This window comes from Hemiscyllium ocellatum, chromosome 11 (assembly GCF_020745735.1).
Source record: "Hemiscyllium ocellatum isolate sHemOce1 chromosome 11, sHemOce1.pat.X.cur, whole genome shotgun sequence".
NCBI classification, from domain to species: domain Eukaryota; kingdom Metazoa; phylum Chordata; class Chondrichthyes; order Orectolobiformes; family Hemiscylliidae; genus Hemiscyllium; species Hemiscyllium ocellatum.
Window position 1 is genome coordinate 96390549 of NC_083411.1, and position 24344 is coordinate 96414892.

The 24344-nt window shown below is 39.5% G+C and overlaps 1 protein-coding gene across 1 annotated transcript in view; it reads right to left on the reverse strand.

The window, feature by feature from the left end:
• zgc:152774 (uncharacterized protein LOC553526 homolog) overlaps nucleotides 1-24344 on the reverse strand; it is a 132782-nt gene that overhangs the window by 91062 nt on the left and 17376 nt on the right. The window contains exons 3-4 of the mRNA XM_060832740.1: nucleotides 10554-10686; nucleotides 4351-4568 (exon numbers count right to left, since the gene is read on the reverse strand). Coding sequence (XP_060688723.1) covers nucleotides 4351-4568; nucleotides 10554-10686 — 351 coding nt within the window. The remainder of the gene's footprint in view (nucleotides 1-4350; nucleotides 4569-10553; nucleotides 10687-24344) is intronic.

Below are 24344 nucleotides of genomic sequence, written 5' to 3' on the forward strand. Positions count from 1 at the left end.
TCCCATTTTTCAGGGAAATACTGAATGGTATGTACAGAGAGAAACTGTTCCTAGATAACATAGGATTAATTATATGTCAGCACTAAGTACAACTACATTTGGTCAGTCATTATTATTAGGACCTTACAAAACTGGTACAGATACATCAACTCCCTGCAAAAGTTGAAGCAGAAGCCCTCACTTCCATCCCCAGGCTGTGTATAACTTGAGTAAAATGGATCAAGACACTGTAACATAAATATTGGACTTTTAAAATCACTATCTTACGCAACAAGGGCTATTGGCAATTTGATACTTAAATATTAAATATGGAAAAGTCCAAATAATTTTAATGGAGCAGTAAAATCAACATTTCGGGCAAAAGCCCTTCATCAGGAATACAGCTGTATTCCTGATGAAGGACTTTTGCCTGAAACGTCAATTTTACTGCTCCTCGGATGCTGCCTGAACTGCAGTGCTTTTCTGGTTTCCAGCATCTGCAGTCATTGTTTTCACCAAGTAATTTTAATGCCTAATTATCACATCAGTGATGCCTTAAATGAACTCTCATATTCAAGAATGTATCAAGTTAACATGTCATTCAAGACATGGAAACTCTGAAGGCCAAACAATGGTAAATAAGTCATTAAAGAGTTCCATAGACTAAGCAGAATATAATATGTGAATTATGATACTCGACATAGTTCAATAACAGAGCAAAGGAACTATAGAGATCAAGTGGAAGTTGATGCAACAAAGCTAGAATTTACAATTTACTTTCTTATACTTCAAATTAACTATTCATGACAGCTGAATATGTGTTAGATCATACATGTGAGACTGTAGTATCTGAAAAAAGATTGTTAACCCAACTGTAGAATGAATTATTCTGACAAATTTCTTTGCATTTTAAAAAAATATATAACAGAATACTTCCTTTTTAGATTAGATTAGATTACTTACAGTGTGGAAACAGGCCCTTCGGCCCAACAAGTCCACACCGACCCGCCGAAGCACAACCCACCCATACCCCTACATTTACCCCTTACCTAACATTACGGGCAATTTAGCATGGCCAATTTACCTGACCTGCACATCTTTGGTCTGTGGGAGGAAACCGGAGCACCCGGAGGAAACCCACGCAGACACGGGGAGAACGTGCAAACTCCGCACAGTCAGTCGCCTGAGTCGGGAATTGAACCCGGGTCTCTGGTGCTGTGAGGCAACAGTGCTAACCACCGTGCTATGACTTCATCAAAGTGAAAAACGCTTGGGAAATCAGAACTGATGCACATGGCAAACATAGGTGCCAAAGTTTTCTTTGCATAAAAATCATGACTGATTCGTACTCTCAAGTGCTAGATAATTACTAAATGGTCTCCGATACCTTCAGTAATAACTCAGATAAGATCATAAACCCCAGCTCTTTGTAGTGCCTATCCATGAGATTTCCTTAAAGAAACTATTATGTCCTGATACAACCCATGTATCGTCCTTCTGTCCTTTTTCTTTTTTCTGCCTGTGTCACGCACTTACCTACTCTGGCCTAGCTTCATTCCTCCACTTCTCAAAGGCAATTCAACTTGGGCATTAACTGCTGGCCTTGTCAGCAAACCTCAAATCCCATGAACAAATAAACAAAAATGGTCATCTAAAAGTGAAGAGTTGTTTACTGGACGTCATTTTTAACAGGAAACTCCATCATTGAGTGAAACCTCATTGTTCCCATTGCTCGCTCTCCTCCATTCTGTCCTACTTTGGTAAACAACTTCTCTCACGTCACTGAACACCTGCCTTACTTTAAACTCTAACCTACTTAGCCTAAACAACTATAAGTGCAACTTACTTCCCTAAAGTAAATTTTAAATATTTACACCTTGGAATAACTGAGGCAGCAACAGTCTCATAACAGGGCTGTGTAGCTAATAGCTTTGTTAACACCAGCAGTACATCTGGTGTCATTTTAAAAGGAGCCAAGCTCCAGCAGTCTAAGAGTCTATCTAGTTTAATCAGTAACATGTGGAGTAAGCTAAAGTTAATTGAGTCAATGTTTAGACTAATGGGATGCATGGTGTCCGAGAGAACAATATCATACTGTTCCTGAAGGTTCTATTCATCTGTATTGGAACAGTGCACAAGGCCAAAGACAGAGCAGTGGAAGTTTATGTACAACTTGTTAATTCTTTTTTCTTTTTCTCTGTCACATTCATAGAGTCATAGTCATATAGCATGGAAACAGATCGAACAGTCCATGCCGAACATAATCCCAAACTAAATTAGTCCCACCTGCCTGCTCCTGGCCCATATCACTCCAAACCTTTCCTATTCATCTACTTATCAAATGTCCTCAAAATGTTGTAATTGTGTCCACATCCACCACTTCCTCAGGAAGTTCATTCCACATGTGAACCACCCTCTGTGTAAAACATTTGACCCTGTTGTCTTTTTAAATTTTTTCTCCTCTCAAGTGTGCCCCCTTGTCTTGAAATCCCCCATATTAGGAAAAAGACAACTACCATTAACTCTATGTATACCCCTCATTATTTTAGAAAACTTCTATAAGGTTGCCTCTCAACCTCCTACGCTCCAGTGAAAAAAAATCCCAGCCTATCCCCAACCTTATAACTCAAACCTTCCATATCTGGCAACATCCTGGTAAATCTCTCTAGCTTGATAATATTCTTCCTATAACTGGGCAACCAATACTGGATACAGTATTCTAGAAGTGCCCTCAACAATGTCCTGTACAACCTCAACATGTCTTGCCAACTCTTACACTCAAAGGACTGAGCAATGAGGAGAAGTGTGCCATATGCCTTTTTAACCGTCCAGTTGATATGTGATGCAAACTTCAAAGACATATGTACCTGCACCCCTAGGTCCCTCTGTTCTACAATACTACCCAAGGACCTACTGTTAATGGTATGAGCTCTACCCTTGTTTGTTGTACCAAAATGCAATATTTTGCATTTATCCTGAATGTACTCCATCTGCCATTTTTCAGCCCATTGACCCACTGGATCAAGATTCCTTTGTAATCTTAGAAAATCTTCTTAGAAAACCAATGTTGGTGTCATCTGCAAAATTACTAACCAAGTCTTTTATAATCTCATCCAAATCATGTATATGAAAGACAAACAAAAGAGGACCCAGAACCAATCCCTGTGGTGACAGGCCTCCAGTCCAAAAAACAACCCTCCTCTATCACTACTTCCTGATTGGCCTCATTCCTGATGAAGGGCTTATGCCTGAAACGTCGATTCTCCTGCTCCTCGAATGCCGCCTGACCTGCTGTGCTTTTCCAGCACCACACTATCAACCCTCCTCTATCACTCTCTGTCTCCTGCTATTTGGTCAATCAAGTATCCAACTGGCAAGCTCTCCCTGAATTCCACATGGTCTAACTTGACTAATTCATCTACCTTGCAGAACATTGTCAAAGTCTTTTCTAAAGTACAAGAAAACAACATCTACTGCTCTGCCTTTTTGCTAACTTCCTCAAAAATCTAAATCAAGTTTATGGGACATGATTTTCCTCACACAAAACCATGCTGACTATCGCTAATCAATTTTTCTCTCTCCAAATGTCCATAAATCCTATCTTTTATAATAATCTCCAACAATTTACCAGGAATCGAAGCCAGACTCAAGGTCTTCAATTCCCAGATTTCTTGAACAAAGGTACAACATTAGCCACCCTCCAGGCATAATGCACCTCACCCATAGTTATAGATGATGCAAATATTTCTGCAAGAGATCTCAAATTTCTTCCCTTACTTCCCACAACGTTCATTTACTTCTTAGGTCATTAAGAGTTTTCAGGTTGTCCTTAGTACTGGTTTGGAAATCAAACAATTCTGCAGATGCAGCATATGATCAATAAGAAAAAATTAAACTGTGAGCCATGACAATTCCTGTCATATAAATGAAGGCTCACCATACATATTGAATTCATCTCCCTGATGCCTCACATATGCAAATCGGTGGCTGAAAAAAAACTATTCAGGAGCAAACAGATACAGTTATACAATAATGAAGTCACTAACTATATAACTCAATTTGCAAGATTTTTCAATTACTTTAAAATTGTGGCTCATTCATCTAAATTAACCTGTTTGTTCAGATTACCTCAAGAATCACTAAAAATTGAAGCCTGTATCACACAGAAGATACAGAGGCGCTAAAAAATTTAGAATGAGTCGCCCATTACACAGAAGTTATGTAACATTGCACCATGCACAAGCAATTTAACACATAACAAAGGGGAGACAGTGGAAACCATGTGGAAAAGACAGTCCAGTACAGATATAAGCCTAATAAATTGAGATAAAATGTAATTAAATATGAAAAGTCTATAGTATTAAAGGATATTATTCTGCTGGTTGAAAGGCACAATAGGGATAATGACCGCTTGGGCATTAATTTGTTCCAGGTAGGTTTGCGATAGGAAGCCCACGCTTAAAGCTCCGCCATTCTTGGTGAAGACAAGAGCATCTTTTCCCAACCTCATAGAGCCGGATTTAAATCCATTTCCATACACTCCAATTGGCAAGTGGCTTTTATTCCCTGTTTTATTCGTGAACCCAAAGCTGCGAAATAAAATTAAATTTTTAGTGATAAAATTACAAAACAAGACATGCAAACATAAAGTTCACTTTACATCAATGACCATTGCTGCAAAATTAACATAAGTTTCTTCCAATTCTAGCAATGCAGCATCAAACAACTTTTGGAAGAGAAAGGGTGACACACAACAACTGATATAGTCAGGATAGAGTGGGTAAGCTGCAAGTGACCTGATCAGGTATTGTTTTTGTTCCCTATTACAGGGAACAGAAATTCCTAAAGACTTTGGGCTCATTTATCATTATAAAGGCAAAATGCAATTCATCTCCTCAATTTGCATTTTTTAGATAGATTAGATTCCCTACGGTGTGGAAACAGGCCATTTAGCCTAACAAGTCCACACCAACCCTCCGAAGAGTAACCCACTCAGACCCATTCCCCGACCCTATATTTACCCTTGACTAATGCACCTAACACTATGGGCAATTTAGCACAGCCAATTCACCTGACCTACACACTTTTGGATTGTGGGAGGAAACCAGAGCACCCAGAGGAAACCAGGACAGACATAGGGAGAATGCGCAAACTCCACACAGACAAAGAGGGTGGAATCGAATCCGGGTCCCTGGCGCTATGAGGCAGCAGTGCTAACCATTGAGCTACCATGCCACCTCTTTCATTATCAGTGAAAACATTCACAGCCCTGCATTTGGATGGTCAAATTGTCCTCTTACCTCCATATACAAAATGGAAAAATAAGGAATGAAGGAAATAAATAGGTAGTCTTAAAGAAACATTATATATTGATATCTTCATTTAGCAAAAAGTTAATTCACCTATGTGAAATGCAGCTAATCAAATTCAAGTATGTGCTCTTGTCAATTTTGCTCCCCTCTCCACTTCTTGAATGCATTAACTTCCAAATGTCATAAACGTGGGCCATCCTTGCTCAATGACCATTCTCTCTGTATGAACAGTGTAGCTGATTGCAAGTCAATGACCTAATCTATTCACACCTGCTTTGTAACAAGGCTTTTTCAGCAAGATCAAAGAATCATGATTGGAAACTGTCCATATGGTAAGAAACAGAAAACGTAACTAATCAGTTCATATGTAGCACAAACACTCTATCCTGACTGAAATCAACAAACATCATGCCACCAAACATGGAATCTCAGAAGTTCTTTTGATCTCTAAATTAAACTCTTCATCATAAAAGTGAAATTTCTTACAAAATCTGAATGCACTCACAATAGATTTAATTTAAGCAATTTTGTTTTAAATTGTCCACACGCCTTTAAAAAAGCATCTACACTGGCAAATTGGCATTGAATAGCAAGTCTTGCCATTCTTTTTCTTGTTATGTAACTGCCAGAGATGATTGTCAGTCACAACCTTCCTTTGTACGATAGTAGTCATGATTTGGAGATGCTGGTGTTGGACTGGGGTGTACAAAGTTAAAAATCACACAACACCAGGTTATAGTCCAACAGGTTTAATTGGAAGCACACTAGCTTTTGGAGTGCCACTCCTTCATCAGCTGGTTGTCTCAACTACCTGATGAAGGAGCGGCGCTCCGAAAGCTACTGTATGATTTTTAACTTCCTTTGTACAGATATTGTGTAAATGAACATTTTGCACATTAAGATCCTAGAGGATGTCTGCCTCCATTATGGGCAGTCACAGGCTGGCAACAGTTATGACGTTAGCAACCTGACCTGTACCTTTTAGGCCACTGGTCCAAAAGGCAAATTAAATAAATGACAGCTACAAAGAGATTGCCTGTACAATAAATCAAGGAATGGCTTTTATTCAAGATTGTTTAGCATGTCTTGGAGAGTGGCACTCCTTGCTTCTGACATTTACTACACACATCCCACACATCACATTGTAGAGATGCAAGTCATACAAAAAAGGTCTGGTTTATCAGCTTGAGTTTTCATGGGGGGCTTCCTCGTATGCACAGAGTTTCACTCAGAGCATATCAAAGAGCATCCTAGATACAACAAAACAGATCTAACATGGAATTCAGAACTCTTGGGAAAGGCAGTGGGGCGGGTGCAGAAACAGAATGATTCAGACAAAAAAAAACCCTCCTTTTCCCGTGACCTAATTCTCACAAAACTGATGATCAAATTTCTCCTCTTGGCTCCCATATTAGCGGATATGGAAATGGTTCTCTGTTCCTTGCCTTTAAAAGCCATCATCACCTTTTCCTCAAACACTGAATCCTGATCCCAACATCCTTGCAAATTAATGGTGCCATCTTCAACGTTCCTATTCGCCAAAGTCCATGAATACTTTGTCCTCTCCCAAATCCATTACCTTCTTTCCTGAAACTCCATATTTTAATGCTTCCTACAGTTTTCACCCTACCAAATTAATGAAACAATCTCAAAATCACAAAAGATATCCTAAACAATTATAACTAAGACAAACAATTCCTCCTTCTTCTTCCCTATTTTTCTACAGCTTGTGACATAGCCGACCACACCTTTTTCCTCTAATCCCTCACTCTTGTTATCAGCATGGTGGGACTTCTCTCATCCAGTTCCATTCCTCATTGTCTAATCATAGGAAGAGAATCACTGATAATGGTTCTTTTGATGCTCCCTCACTGCTATCACTGGCCCTCTTATTTCTCATCTACATACTGTGCCTTGGTGAAATCATCAGCTATAGTTTTCACACTTATGACCCAGTTCTAACTCACCAATATTTCTCTTGACTCCTTCATTGTTACTAAATTACCATGTTACTTATTCAAAATCCAGTACTGGCTCAGTAGAAATTTCCAGCAATTAAATATTAAACTGAAAACATTTGGTCTCCACTCCAAACTCCTTTGCCTAGCTACTGGACCATTTGTCACTCAAGCAACAGTTTATATCAGATTGTGTTTTATATAAAGCTTCTTTACTTATGTCAAATGTGCTATCTAAATGTAAGTTAGTATAGCCCATGGATTTGGGTGCACCTTGTATATCATTACACAAACGCAGTACTAACTGAACTAAATGATTCATATTATAACTATTGACCCATAATTTTTATGCTAACATGGAATAAAGGTGCATACGATTTGAACCAAACTTTCTTTGTTTTACTATTAACTTGGTTGTCTTGGAGAGATTGAAGAAATATACACATGAAATATCTGTCCAGTTTAGATTACTAGGGAATGCTGCTGGTCCTTCTTTGGGTCTCACTTCTATACAGGATGTCAGTTTAATGCTCCAACTGAAAACTGCATGCCCCAAAATGCAACACACCTGCAAATATATCCAAAATATTTAAACAACAGAGAAGGATGCTGGGAACAGAGTGAAGCTGCTTCATGCTGTCACCTTGAAATGGGTGCAATACTTTATTGATGGAAGTACATGAGAAGGAAAGACATTTATTTATTAAACTTTTCTGATTACAAAAGAAAACATTCTTCACTCTTTACAAAATCTATCAGGCATAATTTCTGGATATAATCTACACATTCAAATTAATTATAAATATCCTACAAATCAAATAAATATTTCAAAGCAATGCCAACATAATTTTAGATCTAGCGATCTGCCCCAATCTGGTAATATATTTGTATTATTTCATAGTAACATTTTTAGATATATTTGTAGTGAACTAGAATCTAATAATACTAGTAAATAGATTTTGATATGAAGAATCTGAATCACTGCTTGACATGGACAAATAAATTGTCAGAAAGTATGAACAATAAAATGCACAGTCAAACAATGTGGTTCACAACACAACATGTATACTGTATTAGGTAAAAACAAGAACTGCAGATGCTGGAAACCAAAGTCTAGATTAGAGTGGCGCTGGAAAAGCACAGCAGGTCAGGCAGCATCCGAGCAGCAGGAAAATCGACATTTCGGATGAAGGGCTTTTGCCGGAAACGTCAATTTTCCTGCTCCTCGGATGCTGCCTAACCTGCTGTGCTTTTCCAGCACCATGCTAATATATACTGTATTATGATTAACAGACTAAACTTGATGTTATGTAAGACAATCCAGGGCATCCCCAATTTACGAATATGAGATTTACAGATGCTCGTACGTATGACCGTGATCCAAACCAGATGTACCATTTTAAAGATCCAACATATAAACATTTCCTGTACTTATGAGAAGCTATTTTATATTGTTCTACATCGTGTTCTGGCTTGTGTGCAAATTGACTTACAAACAGACTCAAGAATAACACAAAATAAACGAACACAATCAAAGACCACAGAAACATACAATCTTTCCAATAGGCATACTACATACAGATGATAACAACTAGGTTAATTAAATGATGTTGAACTTATTTCACTGAAACACTGAGTATAACAGTTTCATGGGACTTACAAATGTTTTACAATATTTTTAAAATGCAAAAGCTATTAATGTTTTCTTGGTTCAGATATGGTGAGATGAAGACGACAGCTTGTGCCTACACTATAATAATGAGAATACACACGTCTGATCACACACCGCTTACATCTTAATGGTGATGGTGAAGCTTCAGGAGTCAGAAAGTGTATGTCAGAATGTCATGCAGATGCATTGGGCTGTATCGGCCTACTGGTATTTTCACAACCTTTTTTTGTATGTTTCTGGTTATTAGAAACACATAGAACAGGAGAAGTGATAGGCCATTTGGCTCTTCAAGTCTGCACCACCATTCAGTATGACCATGACTGATCATCCAAGACAATTCCTTGTTTCTGCTTTGTCCCCATGACTTTTGAACCCTTTAATTCTAAGAACCACATCTAACTCCTTTTGAAAACATTCAATATTTTGGCCCTAACTACTTTGTGGCAAGCTCACTACTCTCTGGGTGAAATATTTCCCCTCATCTCATTCTAAAGGGCCTACCCTGTATCCTTAGACTACAACCCCTTGTAACTCCACCAAACATAGTCGTAACTAATCCAGTCTCTCTTCATACATGTTATGCCATTGCAGGAAACAGTCTGGTAAACCTTTTCCTTCCTTAGATGGATAAAGGAGACCAAAACTGCATACAATTCTCCAGGTGTGGTCACACCAAGGCCCTGAACAATTATAGGAAAACATCCCTGCCTCCGTACTCAAATTCTTTTGCTATGATAGCTGACATACCGTCTGCCTTCTTCACCACCTACAGCAGCTGCATGCTTACCTTTAGTGAACACTCAGGTTACAACTCCCCATTTCCCAGAGTACCGTCTTTCATATAATAATCTGCCTTGCTGTTTTTGCTACCAAAGAGGACAACCCAAATTTGTCCACATTATACTTCATCTGTCATACATTTGTCCTCTCACATAACTTGTCCAAATCACAGTGAAACATCTCTGCATACTCCGCATAACTCATCCTCCACTCAGATTTGTGTCACCTGCAGACTTGGAAAAATTATATTTAGCTCCTTCATCTAAATCATTGATATATATCGTGAATAGGTGGGGTCCGAACACTGCTCTCTACAGTACCCCATTAGTCACCACTGTCACTTAGAAAAAGACTGGTTTATTCCAACTGTTTCTGTTGGTCATACAGATCTTTATCTATTAAACTTTACTTATTAATCTCTCACATAGGACCTTTCTGAAAGCCTTCTAAAATGGACTAAGTAAACCATATCCATTGGCTTTCTTTATCAACTCGACTACATTATATCCTCAAAACAATTGGATTGTCAAGCATGATTTCCCTTTCGTAAATCCATGCTGACTCCGCCCGATTCTACCCTTGCCTATCCTCTTACCTTATTTATCCTATTCATACTGCATGATAGTTTTCAGATGATATTTGAATGATTAAATCAGCACAGAAGTTCATAAACCATTTTGTTACATTGTGGTTCTGCTCAAAATTATAATTTACCTGTTGTATATACTGTTCTAAGCAGTATTTACCCTACTGAATAAATTCTGAAGTGTATTTTGTCTACTTTCTCTTTTTTTCCTTTGACATCATTTTTTTAAAAATGCAATTCATTTTATTCATCATTGAGCACACTACCTTAGCATTTTGTGTAGTTTAATTGGAGTCATTCCATTCCCATTATCAGTGAAGGTCAGACACAGCTCATTTTTAATCTTAGTCACGTCAATCCACATTTGTTTGGCACAGACTCCTGGATCACAGGCATTATCTGGAACAGAAATGGACTTATCAATAAAGCAGTTACTGGCTTCTAAAAACAAAATGTTATTCAGCAGTAAACTGAAACAATACCCAACATCTCATTCACATTTGTAACCCATTGTCAACTTCTCATAATTCATTATGAAATGGAAAACAAGAAACTTCATAACTTCATATTAAATTAATATCTTTCAGATATTTGAGGGAGTTTGTTTATACAAATGTTTATGATTCAAATTTAAAGGATCTTCCTTATAACTTAACAGAAACCAAAATTGCCTTACATCTTATATGAACAGTTCTTCCGTTCTGTGTCCTATAAATTTTGCTCAAATTCTCAAAGGCTCTGGATTTTGCTGGATGCAATTCTACAGAGACCTGAGCTTCACAGAGATGTCAAACAAGTAGCCTTTTCTGAGACAGCAAGTATGAACAGATAATTCAATCCCAAGAGGATTTCACAGCAAAACTCTGTCACTGAAAGAACAAAGACATTTTCCTGCAGGTGTATTTTTCTATCTGCCCAACACAGACATCTCAAGACCCAAAGTTAAGTTCAAATTTGGTGGCCTTGATGATATAGGGAAACTTGGCAATAGTTTGAGTAGGCACCTGTTGATACTAATGTCTTTAGATATGTTTGTGTACTACAGCAAGAGCTTGGTAGTTCTATGGTAGATGGCACAAAAAAAATATTGTTTAACCCACTCTTGCTTTTTGCTACATGTTTTTCAAGTCATCTTGCAGAACTGGAGTTACTTGACTCCAAGTTATACAGCTGTAACGTTACTGACTAAAGCAGCAGAATATTCTCCGGATCTAGCTGCATTTAGATAAGGACTGCTTCAGTGTCTGCAGAGTTGCAAATGATACTGAACATTGTGCAATTCCCACACTGAACACCCCCACTTTCTGACCTTATGATGGATGAAGCAGCTGAAGATGGTTGAGCCGAGGACACCACCATGAGGAACCACTGCAGAGATGTCCTGAAGCTGAGATGATTGACCTTCAACAACCACAACCGCTCTCCAATGTTCCAGGTATGACGCTGACCAGCGATGAACACTGACCCTGGTTTTGTTTGAGCTTTTTGGTGCCACATTCAGTCAAATGTAGAGTTGAGGCTAAGGGCAGTCACTCTTGCCTCACCTCTGGAATTCAACTTGTTTGACCATGTTTGGAACAGACTTGTAATGAGGTCAGGAATTGAGTGGTCCTGGTGGAGCCCAAACTGGACATCACTGAAGAGGGTTTGTGTCAAGATTTGTAGCTTGGGTGCCAGTTGTGGTTGTGGGTATGTTCACCGAGCTGGGAAGTTGATTTGCAGATGTTTTGTCCCCTGTCTAGGTGACATCTTCAGTGCATCGAGCCTCCTGTGAAGCACTGCTGTACTGTGTCTTCTGGAATTTATTTCGTTCCGTTTCTGCTGCTTCTGGTTGCTCGTTCTGGTTGTTCAGTGTAGTGGCCGGTATATTGGGTCCAGGTCAATGTGCTTGTTGATGGAGTCCGTAGCTGAGTGCCATGCTTCTAGAAATTCTCTGTCTGTCCTCTGTTTAGTTTATCCTATCATTGTTGTGCTGTCCCAGTCGAATTTGTGGTCCTTGCCATCTGTGCGTACAAGGGACAGATGGTCGTGGCATTTAGTGGCTGGTTGGTGTTCATGGATGTGGATTGCTAGTAGTCTGCCTGTTTGCCCTTTATAATGTTTTATGAAGTCTTTGCATGGAATCCTGTAAATTACCTTACTCTTGCATATGATGGGTACAGGGCCTTTTGTCCAGGTGAGTTGTCGTCAGAATGTAGCTGTCAGTTTCTGGCTGTCATAAACCAGAGTGGTCGGAGAAGTCTGGCTGTCAGTTCTAAGACTTTCTTTATGCAAGGTAGCGTGCCTAGTGAATTAAGTCATGGCATGTCCTCGTTGCATTGTCTTTTCTGTTAGGCATCTGAGGATGAAGTTGTGGATGTATCTGTTCTTGGCGAAGACTCTGCAGAGTCTTCTTCCCTTCATAGATTGGGAGTGCTGCAGTGTGTTGTTGCTCTTTTGGACAAATGCAGCTTCTCTTGTGTGTGTTTGGGTGGTTACTGTTATGATTCAGGACCTGGTTGGTATGCGCAGCATTCCAGGACACTTTTGTGGTGCATTCACCACTCCGTGTTCTTTGTATCATTACATCCAGGAATGGGAGTTGATTGCTGGTTTCCTCCTCTTCTGTAAATCTGACCACAGCGAGTATGGTGTTGATAATCCGGTGTGTGTTCTCAATTTCTATTCTCTTAATGATAACAAAAGTGTCATCTATGTACCTGATCCAGAGTTTGGGTTGGATTTGTGGGAGGGCTGTTTGTTCCAGTCTTTGCATCACTGCTTCTGCTATAAGCCCAGAGATGGGTGTTCCATTGATCTCTTCATATATTTGGTTGTTGAACCAGAAGTGTGTCATCAAGCACAAGTCTCGTAGTTTGAACATGCAGTGCTTGTTGACAGGTTCCCCACTGTGTTGTCTGTTCTGCTTGTCCAGGAGGTTGGCATTTTGTTAATTGAAGTGAACAGTGCCGTTACAATGATTGAGACCATTGCTTCGTCCTTGTCTAAATTTATGTTCTTGATGTTGTCCAGGAATTCTTGTGATGATTGCGTGGAGTGTTTGGATCTATGCTTGACCTGTGCTTCTTTTCCCCAATATAGAGGAGGCCACATTGTGAGCAGAAAGTGCAATAGACTAACTTGTGAGAAGTGCAAGTAAAGTGCCGCTTCACCTGGAAGGTATGTTTGGGCCCTTGGATACTGAGGACAGAGGAGGTACATGGGTAGGTTCTACACCCACAGCAGTTGCAGGGGAAGGTGCCGTGGAGGTTTAGCGGGGTGATGGGAGTGAAGGAAGAGTGGATCAGGGTGTCCTGGAGGGAACAGTGCCTGTGGAAGGCTGACAAGAGATGGGAGAGAAGTACGTGCCTGGTGGTGGCTTCTTGCTGGAGGTGACGGAAATGGCGCTGATGATCTTCTGGATGTGGATGCTGGTAGTACGCTCAGTAAGGACAAGGGCAACCCTATCACTGTTGCGGGAGGAAAGACAGGAGGTGAGAGCAGAAATGCAGGAGATGGATCAGACTCGGTTGAGAGCCCTGTCGACATCAGTGCTGGGGAAATCCTCAATTGAGGAAGAAGGTGGACATTTTAGAGGCTCCCTTGTCAAAGTTAGCCTCAGCAGAACATCTGCGATGGAGAAGAGGAAACTGGGAGAATGGAATGGAGTCTTTACAGGAAACAGGGTGCAAGAATGTATAGTCCAGGTAGTTGTGGGAGTCGGTGGATTTATAGTAGTTATTAGTGGCCAGCCTATTGCCTGAAATGGAAACAGAGATGTTAAGTAAAGGAAACAAAGTGTAGACTGGGTGACTGCTTTGCAGAACATCTATGTTTTGTCCGCAAAAAAGATCCTGAGCTTCCAGTTGCCTGTCACTTTAACACACCAGTCTATTCCCTGGCAAACATCTCTGTCTCAGGCTTGCTGTAGTGCCTCAATTCCCGCATGTCCTAGCACCCTACTACACCCCCCCCAGGCCTTGTTATTACATAGAACACTACCAATTGTTAGTCACTAACAGTCTCCATTAAAAGCTGTTCACCCTCCCAGCCAGATCACTATCAACTCCTTCCTCTGTCCAACTGTACTTCACTCTCTTTGGGCTCCATCCCTACCTATCTTTTACTCCTTACCCACTCTCCCCATCCTATCTTCTGCATATAAACTGACATTTTCCTCGCTACTATCAATTCTGAGGAAGGATCACCGGTCCTGCAAAGTTAACTTTGATTTCTCCTCACAGATGCAGCCAGACCTCCTGAGCTTTTCCAGCAACGTGTTTTTGATCAAGTCAAGTTGCTTGGTTATTTAATGAAGTGGTCGATGGTTAATGAAGAGAGATTGAGTAATTTAGGCCTATACTCTCTAGAGTATAGAAGAATGAGAGGAGATGTAATTGATGTATATAAGACAACAGATGGGAGAATGGGGAGCTGCATATCAATGAGGTGAGATAAGGTACTAATGGCATGTTTATGCAAGACAATAGGCCTTTTTCCACACACTAGTGATATTCCCATCTTAATATTCGAAACTGATTGCAGAATTGGACTTCTTTGTCTTGATGTCAAGAATTTAATTTCTACTAATTTCTTCCTATTGTCCCAACTGACTCAATTATATAGTGTTCAGGGCTGGGCCAATTCTGTTGCATATCTCATTTATTTTTTTCCCCATGCCATTGCCAAGGTTTAAAACAATCCATGCGAAGCATCAATTTACATGTACTTCCTCCAATACAGAAAGGTATTTGCTGCTCACTGAGTGATTGCATCTACATTGTGGATACAATGGCAGACAAAACATCTGTCCAACTATAACCACTAAACTAAACTGACTATTAGCCTGGTCAATTCAATTTCATCTCCATTATTATTTTGGGCATTTTGATATTAACCTTCTATATTATTCCAATAAAGTTCAATACAAACTTCAGGAACACAATGTTAGTGTTTCACAGCTCCCTGGTCTGAACACTGACTGCAACAATTCAGTGCCTTAGCCATATCCTGCACTTTCTTCCCTTTGTCTTCTACTAAATGTATTTTTTTTTAATCCTTTGATTTTTCATTAGAATTTTTTCATACTACTTTGTTCTTTAAAGTATTTTCATCGCCTTACTGAGGCAATCTTAGAATGCTGTTCACCAGTTTATCACCTCTTTGCAATTTTCCAAAAAGCCACTAATTCTAACTCAATGACAAGAGTCAGGACACCTCACAAAGCACACTTTATAGCAAGTAAGTTATTTGCCCATTTCTCTTTCCTCCAGAATACACTTCTACCATATTAAACTAATGCAGGGGCTAGCTGTCTCTTAGAGGAGTTCCATATCCTGGTCTTATCCACTCGTTCCAAAAAACTGTCCTAAATGTTCTTCAACCTTTTACTAAAAATATATTTCTGTCTTTCATTATTCCATTATCCCACAGAGAATATTCTTATCCTGTAACCCTGGTGAAGGTGAAGTATTATGGGAGCTTATTTTATCCCATGAAAGAACTTCGATTTCTGTAATATATTCTTTATTTTAAAAGAAAATCATGATTCGGAAGTAACTACAGGTAGAATGACAACTTGGCCAACCTTAGCGTATCCATCAGAATATCACTGAAGGTTATCCTAATACTACATATCCAATGCATTTTTAAAAATGATTCCTGGGTTCTCATCTCAGCTACATTCTTTTTTGTGTGAAGAATCTCTGAATAATGAAATATTTCCTGATGTCATTTACCTAATTAACTTTGAAAGCAATTCAAACTTCTTACTCTGTTGCTCGGGTCTCCTAGCCAAATTCAGCTGGCATTTACAAACATTACTATCTCTAAGCAACATCTCTCTTGGAAATACATTTTCAAAGATAAAAAGATGAATATTCTCCATTCTTTCCTCATACTTTAAACCTCTAAAATTGATGATCAACATTATAGCCCTTTGTATTACTTTCATCATTTGAATGCCCCTTTTATCTCAGAAACCAAACTGGACACACTGATCGAGATGCAAGATAACCAGAAAGCAATGACTTCCTCCAATTTGCACTGCACAGTTTTGGCCAGGGCCCAGGAGAGGATGCATGCTGTATTATTGGGTCAAGCTTTCTGGAGACTCTAGGTTTGAGCAGCAGAGCAAAGTCATCCACAAACCTCAAACAGACAGAATTGCAGCTGCTCCTTGTATAACAAGGCGTCATCACAAGCATATAGTGACTCTGTGAGGATCAAGCATAGCAGCAAAGCAACTTGTGACTGAAGAAGCAGCTAGGAAGGTAATTTTCTGTGGTGTAGCACTCACTGGAGTTACTGTTGGCTAGGCCCAAGCTTTGGCAATTGGAGCCAGTACTTAGGGGAATAGTCACCGAGTGCTGGCCCCAGGCTTCAGGGATTGCAGCCGGGAAGTGAGCCTTGGGGAAATCACTGCAGTGTTACTGCTGGTCAGGCCCAGGCAGTCAGGATTGCCACCAGGTGTTTTGACCAGGTCTCAGGAACAGGTGCCAGAATTCCTGAGAGGAGTTGCCCCAAGTGCCCAGCCCAGGTTTCAGGGATTGCTGTTGGGAGCTGGGCTTTGGGAGGGGAAGGCAGCAGTTGTTGAGGTTACTGTTGATCAGGCCTCAGCTCTGGGGATTGCCACCAGTACACAACCTAAGAGCAATTTCTGCACCTAGACCTAAGTTCCTGGGAGCTGGATCCAGATTTACTGTCAGTGGGTCTTGGGGAAAGCGTCTTCGGTTGGGATGAGGGCAAATGAAGAAGCAAGTTGAAAATGGATGTAAGGGAGACGGGAGAGAGAAGGCTCAAACTTGGAGATCCAGAAAGGAAGAGGCTGCAAGTGAAGTGGAAAAGGAAGTGGTTAAGGGGCTATGAGGAAAGACAGAAGGCTGCAAGGGGCAAGTGGAATTGCAATGGGAGGAGGAAAGAGACCAGTAAGGGCATGGAAATGCATTTTGAACAGCAGGAGGAAGGAGGCTGCAAGTTTGGGCATGAAGTAGGAAGAAAGAGCCTACAAGGGAAGACGCTATCAGGTTCATCAGGCAGAGAAATCAAAATGGCCAGCTAAGACAAAAACTCCAATAACTGGGAGGCAGGAAAACTTGAAATTAATGAGGTAAGAAATTCCTTACAAATGAATAAGGAATCTCCAGTTTAAGCCTTCTACATGTAATAGCAACTACAGAGGAACCTTGATTATCCAAAGGACACAGGCGGGGAGTATTTCGTTCAGTTAAATCAAACTCCAGATAATCGAACGCCAGATAACATAGTTTAGTCAAGCATCAGGACACTGCAATCTTGCCGGATAATCTGATATTCAGATAATTGAATGCCAGATAATCGAGGTTCCTCTGTATATGAGAAAAGTGAAGTGAATGTTATTATAATAAACAATGTGTCAATTGCTAAATTTAAGTTTGAGATTGAGATCTTAGATACTGTTAAAAGTGTAGTAACTGCTTGGTCAAAGACTCTGGCGTTAGTGTGTCTTTCTTCCCAGTGAATTCACATGATCTTGTGCAGGCAGCATTAGTGGTAGTGCTCCAGCCGTAGACAGTCCACATCTCACAGCCATATAGGAGGGCTGGAACTACCACAGTTCTGTATACCATGATCTTCTTATTGGATCTGAAGTTATTGTTCTGGAACAGTCTTTTTCTCAGATGGCCGAAGGCTGCGTTAGTACACTGGAAGCTATGCCGAATCTCTTCATCAATAGCTGCTTTGGCCTACAGGGCACTTCCGAGGTATTGGAAGTGGTTAATGTTCTCTAAGGCCTCTGCATGGATCTTGATTATCGGGGGTTTACTCCACAGTGCCAGGTTGATCATTGCAGAGAGTGTAACGGCAAATGTTTCCCTGAATCTATAAAAAGCAGCTCAAGCCCACTCTGACTGGTTGAAGGATTGATAAATAACTGGCCTAGACTGAATTGCACAAATCAGTTGACAAAAGGACCACAGGTTACATCTTCTCAGATATTGTGATGAATACAGGCTCAAATAGTGTTCCAAAAGTAACTGGATAAAATTTGGAAGTGTAAGAATGGCAGGGTGAGTGGAGGAGGTAGATCAAAGGGCTGGCTGGATTTCTCATGAATAAAAATAGTGCAGACTTGATGTGCTGTACCACCTTCTATGTGCACTATTCTAATCTACAGAACCCAAAACTTAAAGCATAGCTGATTGACAGAAGCTGTGAAGGGTTAAGGGTGTAGGGAGATAAGGGGCTCAGAAACAAGAGAAGCAACATAAGAAGCTTTTGATTTCCTATCAAGACAGACATGGAATTGTAAATACTTGTCGGTCACAATTGTCATAAAGCATTTGGTTTGCCTTGTGTTTGATTTGTTTTTGTGTTCCCTTTTGATGGTTATAAATAAAAGATGTTTGGAATTGTCTGATTCCTTGCCAGTTTGTGATAGTCACCTACTGAACAATGAGAAGCTCTGGGTGTCCAATAGCCACTGGGACTTAGCAGCTCTTACTAAGAAATGATGTTTAGATGAGATGTTACACAGAACGATATACTGTATGGCATTGTAATTACAAAGTAAGTAGGGTGATAACATGCAGGTCTATGTGCAAGGGACTGTCAGCCATGCCAATTAGTGAGCAGCATGACTTTGTGGCTACAATGCCATTGTGGTAGGGTGGGGGAGGAGGTTCAATTATGAACATCTGACTTAGGTATACTTGAATTTTTTGAAAGCGATTCCATAAAGGGGTGAAATTTTAAAGACCCAACAGGTGAACATTTACCGTACATACGAATGACTGCTTTGACATTGTCCTACATTTGTATGCAAGTCGCAACACAATCAACTTGCAAATGGACTCAAGAATGGAACGCAGAGATTGCCTGTACACTGCCTGTGAAAGGCAACACCACTTTATCAACACTCACCTTCGAGCACAGTAGCCTTTCAAAGGTAGTAAAACACAGGGATGCCGGGTTTTCACAAAGATCTATTGAATGGTGAATTGTTCTGGGAACATTGTGAAAAGATGGGGAACAGAATTAAACTAAGGAACACTCAGGCAGGGTGAATAATTAGTGAAGAACATTTGGTAAGATATGGCAAAAATTCTCACTGGGCCTTGTAGCAAGAATCCCTCTAAAAAAGTTGGCACAACTCACATTTAGCCAAAAATAAACATTCAGCCCTGCACTAAAGGCCTAGCTAATAACTATTGCAGATCCCAAAATTTTATATAATCCCAATTAAAACTAAAATCCAGTAGGCAATTTTTAAAGATCTAAATGTTTTACGAACGTCTTTTAAAAAAAACTCAACTTTTAAATGAAATGTCGGTTTTCAAGATTTAGTATTGCATATTCCATAGGAATGTTTTCCACACATTGCATTGGGATTTCATGTATTTAGCTCAACAGTTCAACAAGTTCTTATTGTCAGAAGAATGTTTTTAAACTAATACTACTTTTACTATTGTGGTTTTGATCCTTTCATGGGATGGTCAAAACATATGAGTAACAGGAAAAGAATACAAGTTATGCAAGATGAATGTTGAAACAACACAGTGAGTCAATATCACAAACCAGTAGGAAAATTGCGATATTGCTGAACTTAGCAGTTTAACTATGGCACAGTTCTGTAACTGTATCCAATATAAAAATGCTCCCTTTTATTAAGGCCAAGGTCAATTTCCCTGACTTGCTGCTGCTGCAACTGACCAAATCTGTTAATCTTAAACCAATATAAAAGACATCTTTAATGTAAATAAAATATTAAACAAATTCTAATGCTCAAAACAGAAATGTTGTGATGGGGTTTATTTACCATTTGATACCAATGACATTTTAGATATTCCCATAATTTTAAAGATTTGAGAAAAACCATTTGACCTGCAATGCATTTGCAAGGATATTTTATACACATCACAACTGTGCTTATTAAAAATCTGATGATGATAATGTAAGGTTATATATATTTTCAACCAACCCTGCTAGATAGAAGACTGTTCTATAGGCAACTGCAACAATTTCCTGTCTACTCTCAGGTGAGCTGAATGAAAGCATAGAAAATAACCTGATCTCAGAAAGCAAACTGGGGTCAAGTTTACAGACAGATGGAATGGGTAGTCTGCTGGTATTTACAGAAGGGGAAATATACAGCCAAAACGTTTCAGTAAACTGTAAACATCAAGCGTTTCTAAGCAGAGGTGATTTTGGTATTGAGCAAATTCTTGCTAATTGAAATAACATCTTGTGCTCAACAAACAGAACCAGCAAACATGTCTGATTCAAAAACTTGTGAAATTGTCTCAGTGAAACTCATCCTCTGCTATAATTTCTCTCTGCATAGATCTGCTTGGGATTTTAAGGACAAAGGCTGGATCAAAAAAATGCGTTTAGGGAGAATCTTAAAAATAGGAAAGATAAACAGGCAAAGGAGATTTAGGCAGAGAATTCCACAGCAATGAACAAAGGTTCACTCCTGAAAGGCCAATGTCATAATAAGTTTTTTCAAGTGGGGGAATAATGCTGGAGGAGATTTTTAACAGGGAAGGTTAAAATATAACGGGACTGAGAATTTCACATTAATGAATTGTGTCTGCAATGGTACAGACTCCAGACGGTAGGTTCAATGAGCTTCAGTTTATAGTACAGTCATAGAGATATACAGCATGGCAGCAGACCCTTTGTCCAACTCATCCATGCCGACCAGATATCCTAGATTAATTTAGTCCCATTTGCTCGCATTTGGCCCATATCCCTCAAACCCATCCTCGTCATATACCCATTCAGATACCGTTTAAATGCTATGTGTACCGGCCTCCATCACTTCTTCTGATAGCTCATTCCATACACGCACCACCCTCTGCATGAAAAAGTTGCCCCTTAGGCCCTTTTTAAATCTTTCCCCTCTCACCTTAAACCTATGCCCTCTAGTTTTGGACTCCCCTACCCCAAGGAAAATAGCTTGATTATTCACCCTACCAATGTCCCTCGTGATTTTATAAACCTCTACAAGGTCACCCTCAACCTCAGAGGCTCCAGAGAAAATAGCCACAGCCTACTCAGCCTCTTCCTATAATTCAAACCCTCCAATCCTGGCAATATCCTTGTAAGGATGGCAGGCAAGACAGGAAACACTGAGGTGATCAAGTATGGATGTTAAAACTGGGCAGAGGGAGGGGAAGAAGATACGTTATATGCAGGTGGAAATCTTTGCAGTGAAGAATATAGTCACAAAACCTGTCAATAATGCAGATATGATTTTTGTTTTATTCATTCATGGAATGTGGGCACCATTGACTGTGCCAGAATTTATTGCCCAACCTTACTTGCATCTAGAACAAGGTGTCAATATCTCAGTATATAGGTTGGTGATTTACGACTGAGAGGGTGCTGAACATATGGAATTCTCCACCAAAGAAAGCTGTGGAGGCAAAGTCACTGAATATACAGTACTTAAAAAAAAAGAGAGGTGACCATCTGGATACGAATGAGAAGATACGGGGAGAGTGCAGAAGTATGCCATTGAGATAGACGATCAGTCATAAGCATCGTGAAATGGGAAAGCAGGATTGGGCTAAATGGCCTAATCTTGTCCCTAATCGCTATGTTTCAATGTTTCCTTATACATATTTGTCATCTGACATTCAAATTGTATCAAAAATAGATTATCTGATTAAAGCTATTACTAAAATTGTTCAGAGGATCTTCCCAACGTATTGCTTTCCAACAATCAAGTAAATCAATACATTTTTTGTAATTATGACTCCTAATTGGTGTGTGTCAACATTCATTCAGATTGCAGAACTGATTAATCATAGAAGCAGGTGGTGTTGCTGCAAAATCAAAACTGAATCAAAAATAGAACTGTAACACAATGTAAATAGGCATTAATTAATGATTATCAAGCAGCAGTGTCATCCAATGAGCAAATGACAAGATTTCAAAAGTTATAACTCTCATTTGGAGTTTCCCAAATGCCTTGATGGATAAAAGAACAACACAATGTACTACTGAGCAATACTGTGGAAAATTTGAGTTTGGTCACTGGCATGTGTTATTTTAACAGGTCTCAGCCTGAGAAACCAAGAATATACAATAGTTACTTCATCTAGATGCATACTTATCATGTACATGCCAGTATCTATTAGCAAGCTAGCCAACTACAGGACTGCCACCTCAACCCCCCCCCCACTTTTAACTATTAAATATTGAAGTGTGACATAATTGTATCCTTTATATTATTCCAAAACAACTATATAGTCATGCACTTGTATACATGTATACTGTATGCCGAATTCCATTTCACTCATCATGGCCATAAAGGCAGTGTACAAAAACAATGAATCCTAGAGTACATTTTATTATTTGTGTATAAAAATGTGATTATTTTAGATTTCAGGGAGCAATAGCACCATTTAAGGTATTAATAGGATTCAACGGAGCAAAGAAAGAGAAACAATTTCCTCTTGTGATGCTGCTCTGCCATTCAATAAGTTCATGGCTGATCTGATGTTAACATTAACTCTACATTCCTACATATCCCCGATTATCTTTCATCCCTTTGGTAATCAAAAATATGTCTATCTCTACCTCAAAGCAATTTAAAGATTCATCATTCACTGCTTTTTGAGCAAATGAATTCCAAAGATTCACAACCTACTGAGAGAAAAGTGTTTCCTCATCTCTGTTTTGTAAGGTGCCCCATTATTTTTTAAACCATGACCCTTAATTCTAGATTCTTCCATAAGAGAAAACATTCTTTCAACATCGACACGGTCACGTCCCCTCAGGATCTTACATGTTTGAATTAAGTCACCTCTGAATCTTCTAAACTCCAGTGGATATAGGCTGAGCCTATCAAGCGTTTCCTCACAAGGAGAAAGTAAGGACTGCAGATACTGGAGATCAGAGTCGAAAAGTGTGGCGCTGGAAAATCACAGCAGGTCTGGCAGAATCCAAGCAGTAGGAGAATCAACGTTTCGGGCATATGTCCTCCATCAGGAATGAGGATTTCCTCACAAGGCAATCCACTTATTCCATGTATTAGTCAAGTAAATCTTTTCTGAACTACTTCCAATACATGACATTCTTCTAATATGGTGACCAATTCTTCAGATGTGGTTTCACCAATGCCTTGTATAACTGAAGATAATATCCCTACTGTTGCATTCAATTCCCCTCACAATAAACCATAACATTCTTTTAGTTTCCCTGGTTACTTGCTGTACTTGCGTTCTAACTCTGATTCATGCACTAGGACATCAATGTCTCTCTATCTAAGAGCTCTGCAACCTCTTACCATTTAGATAATATGCTTCTTTTTGTCAAAATAGACAATTTCACACTTTCCCATATTGTACTCTATTTGTAGACATTAAACCATTCAATTATCTATATCCCTTTGTAGATTTTTATATCTACTTCACAACTCACTTTTCTACCTATATTTGCATCCGAATAAAAATGTTTGTTTTAAGAATAGATTAGTCACATAAATTTAATTTGTTGATTTTTGTTAATTCTGAAAAAAATCCATTAGTTATGACATTATTGAACAGATATGAGATTGTTTTATGTCAGCATGGACAGGGAAATTTGGTCCTGATAAATACTGGCTATATTGGCATGGAGAAGATGGACAGTGTTTGATGGAGGGGGCATGACATTGGTTGTCACTAAGTTAACATAGGACTACAAGGTCTTGTTGCTGGGAACTGGAACATAGGGTGGCATAGGAGCTATAATGGGCCACAGTGTGAGTGAAAGATCATAGGCAGACATGGGAATATGAGAGTCATGGAGATTGATAGAAGAGTGAAGGGTGCTATGAAGAGTGGCACGGATCAGCCATGCAATATGTGCAGAAGGAAAGGGATTTGAGGGCATGAGGAACATTTCTGGATTTTTAAAATTAAAATGCAGTACAATGCTAATGCATTGAGGCAGGCCTTGTGTCCAAACTACACCACAGCCAGCAGCCTCTGATCTCAACACAGAATGAAAATCCGGGGCACTTTTTCCCAGGTCAGATTTGCAAGATTGACAAATGTCCTGTCTTTGATCCTGTGTGCCAGGAACAAAGGTCCAGTCCAAAGTGCTTC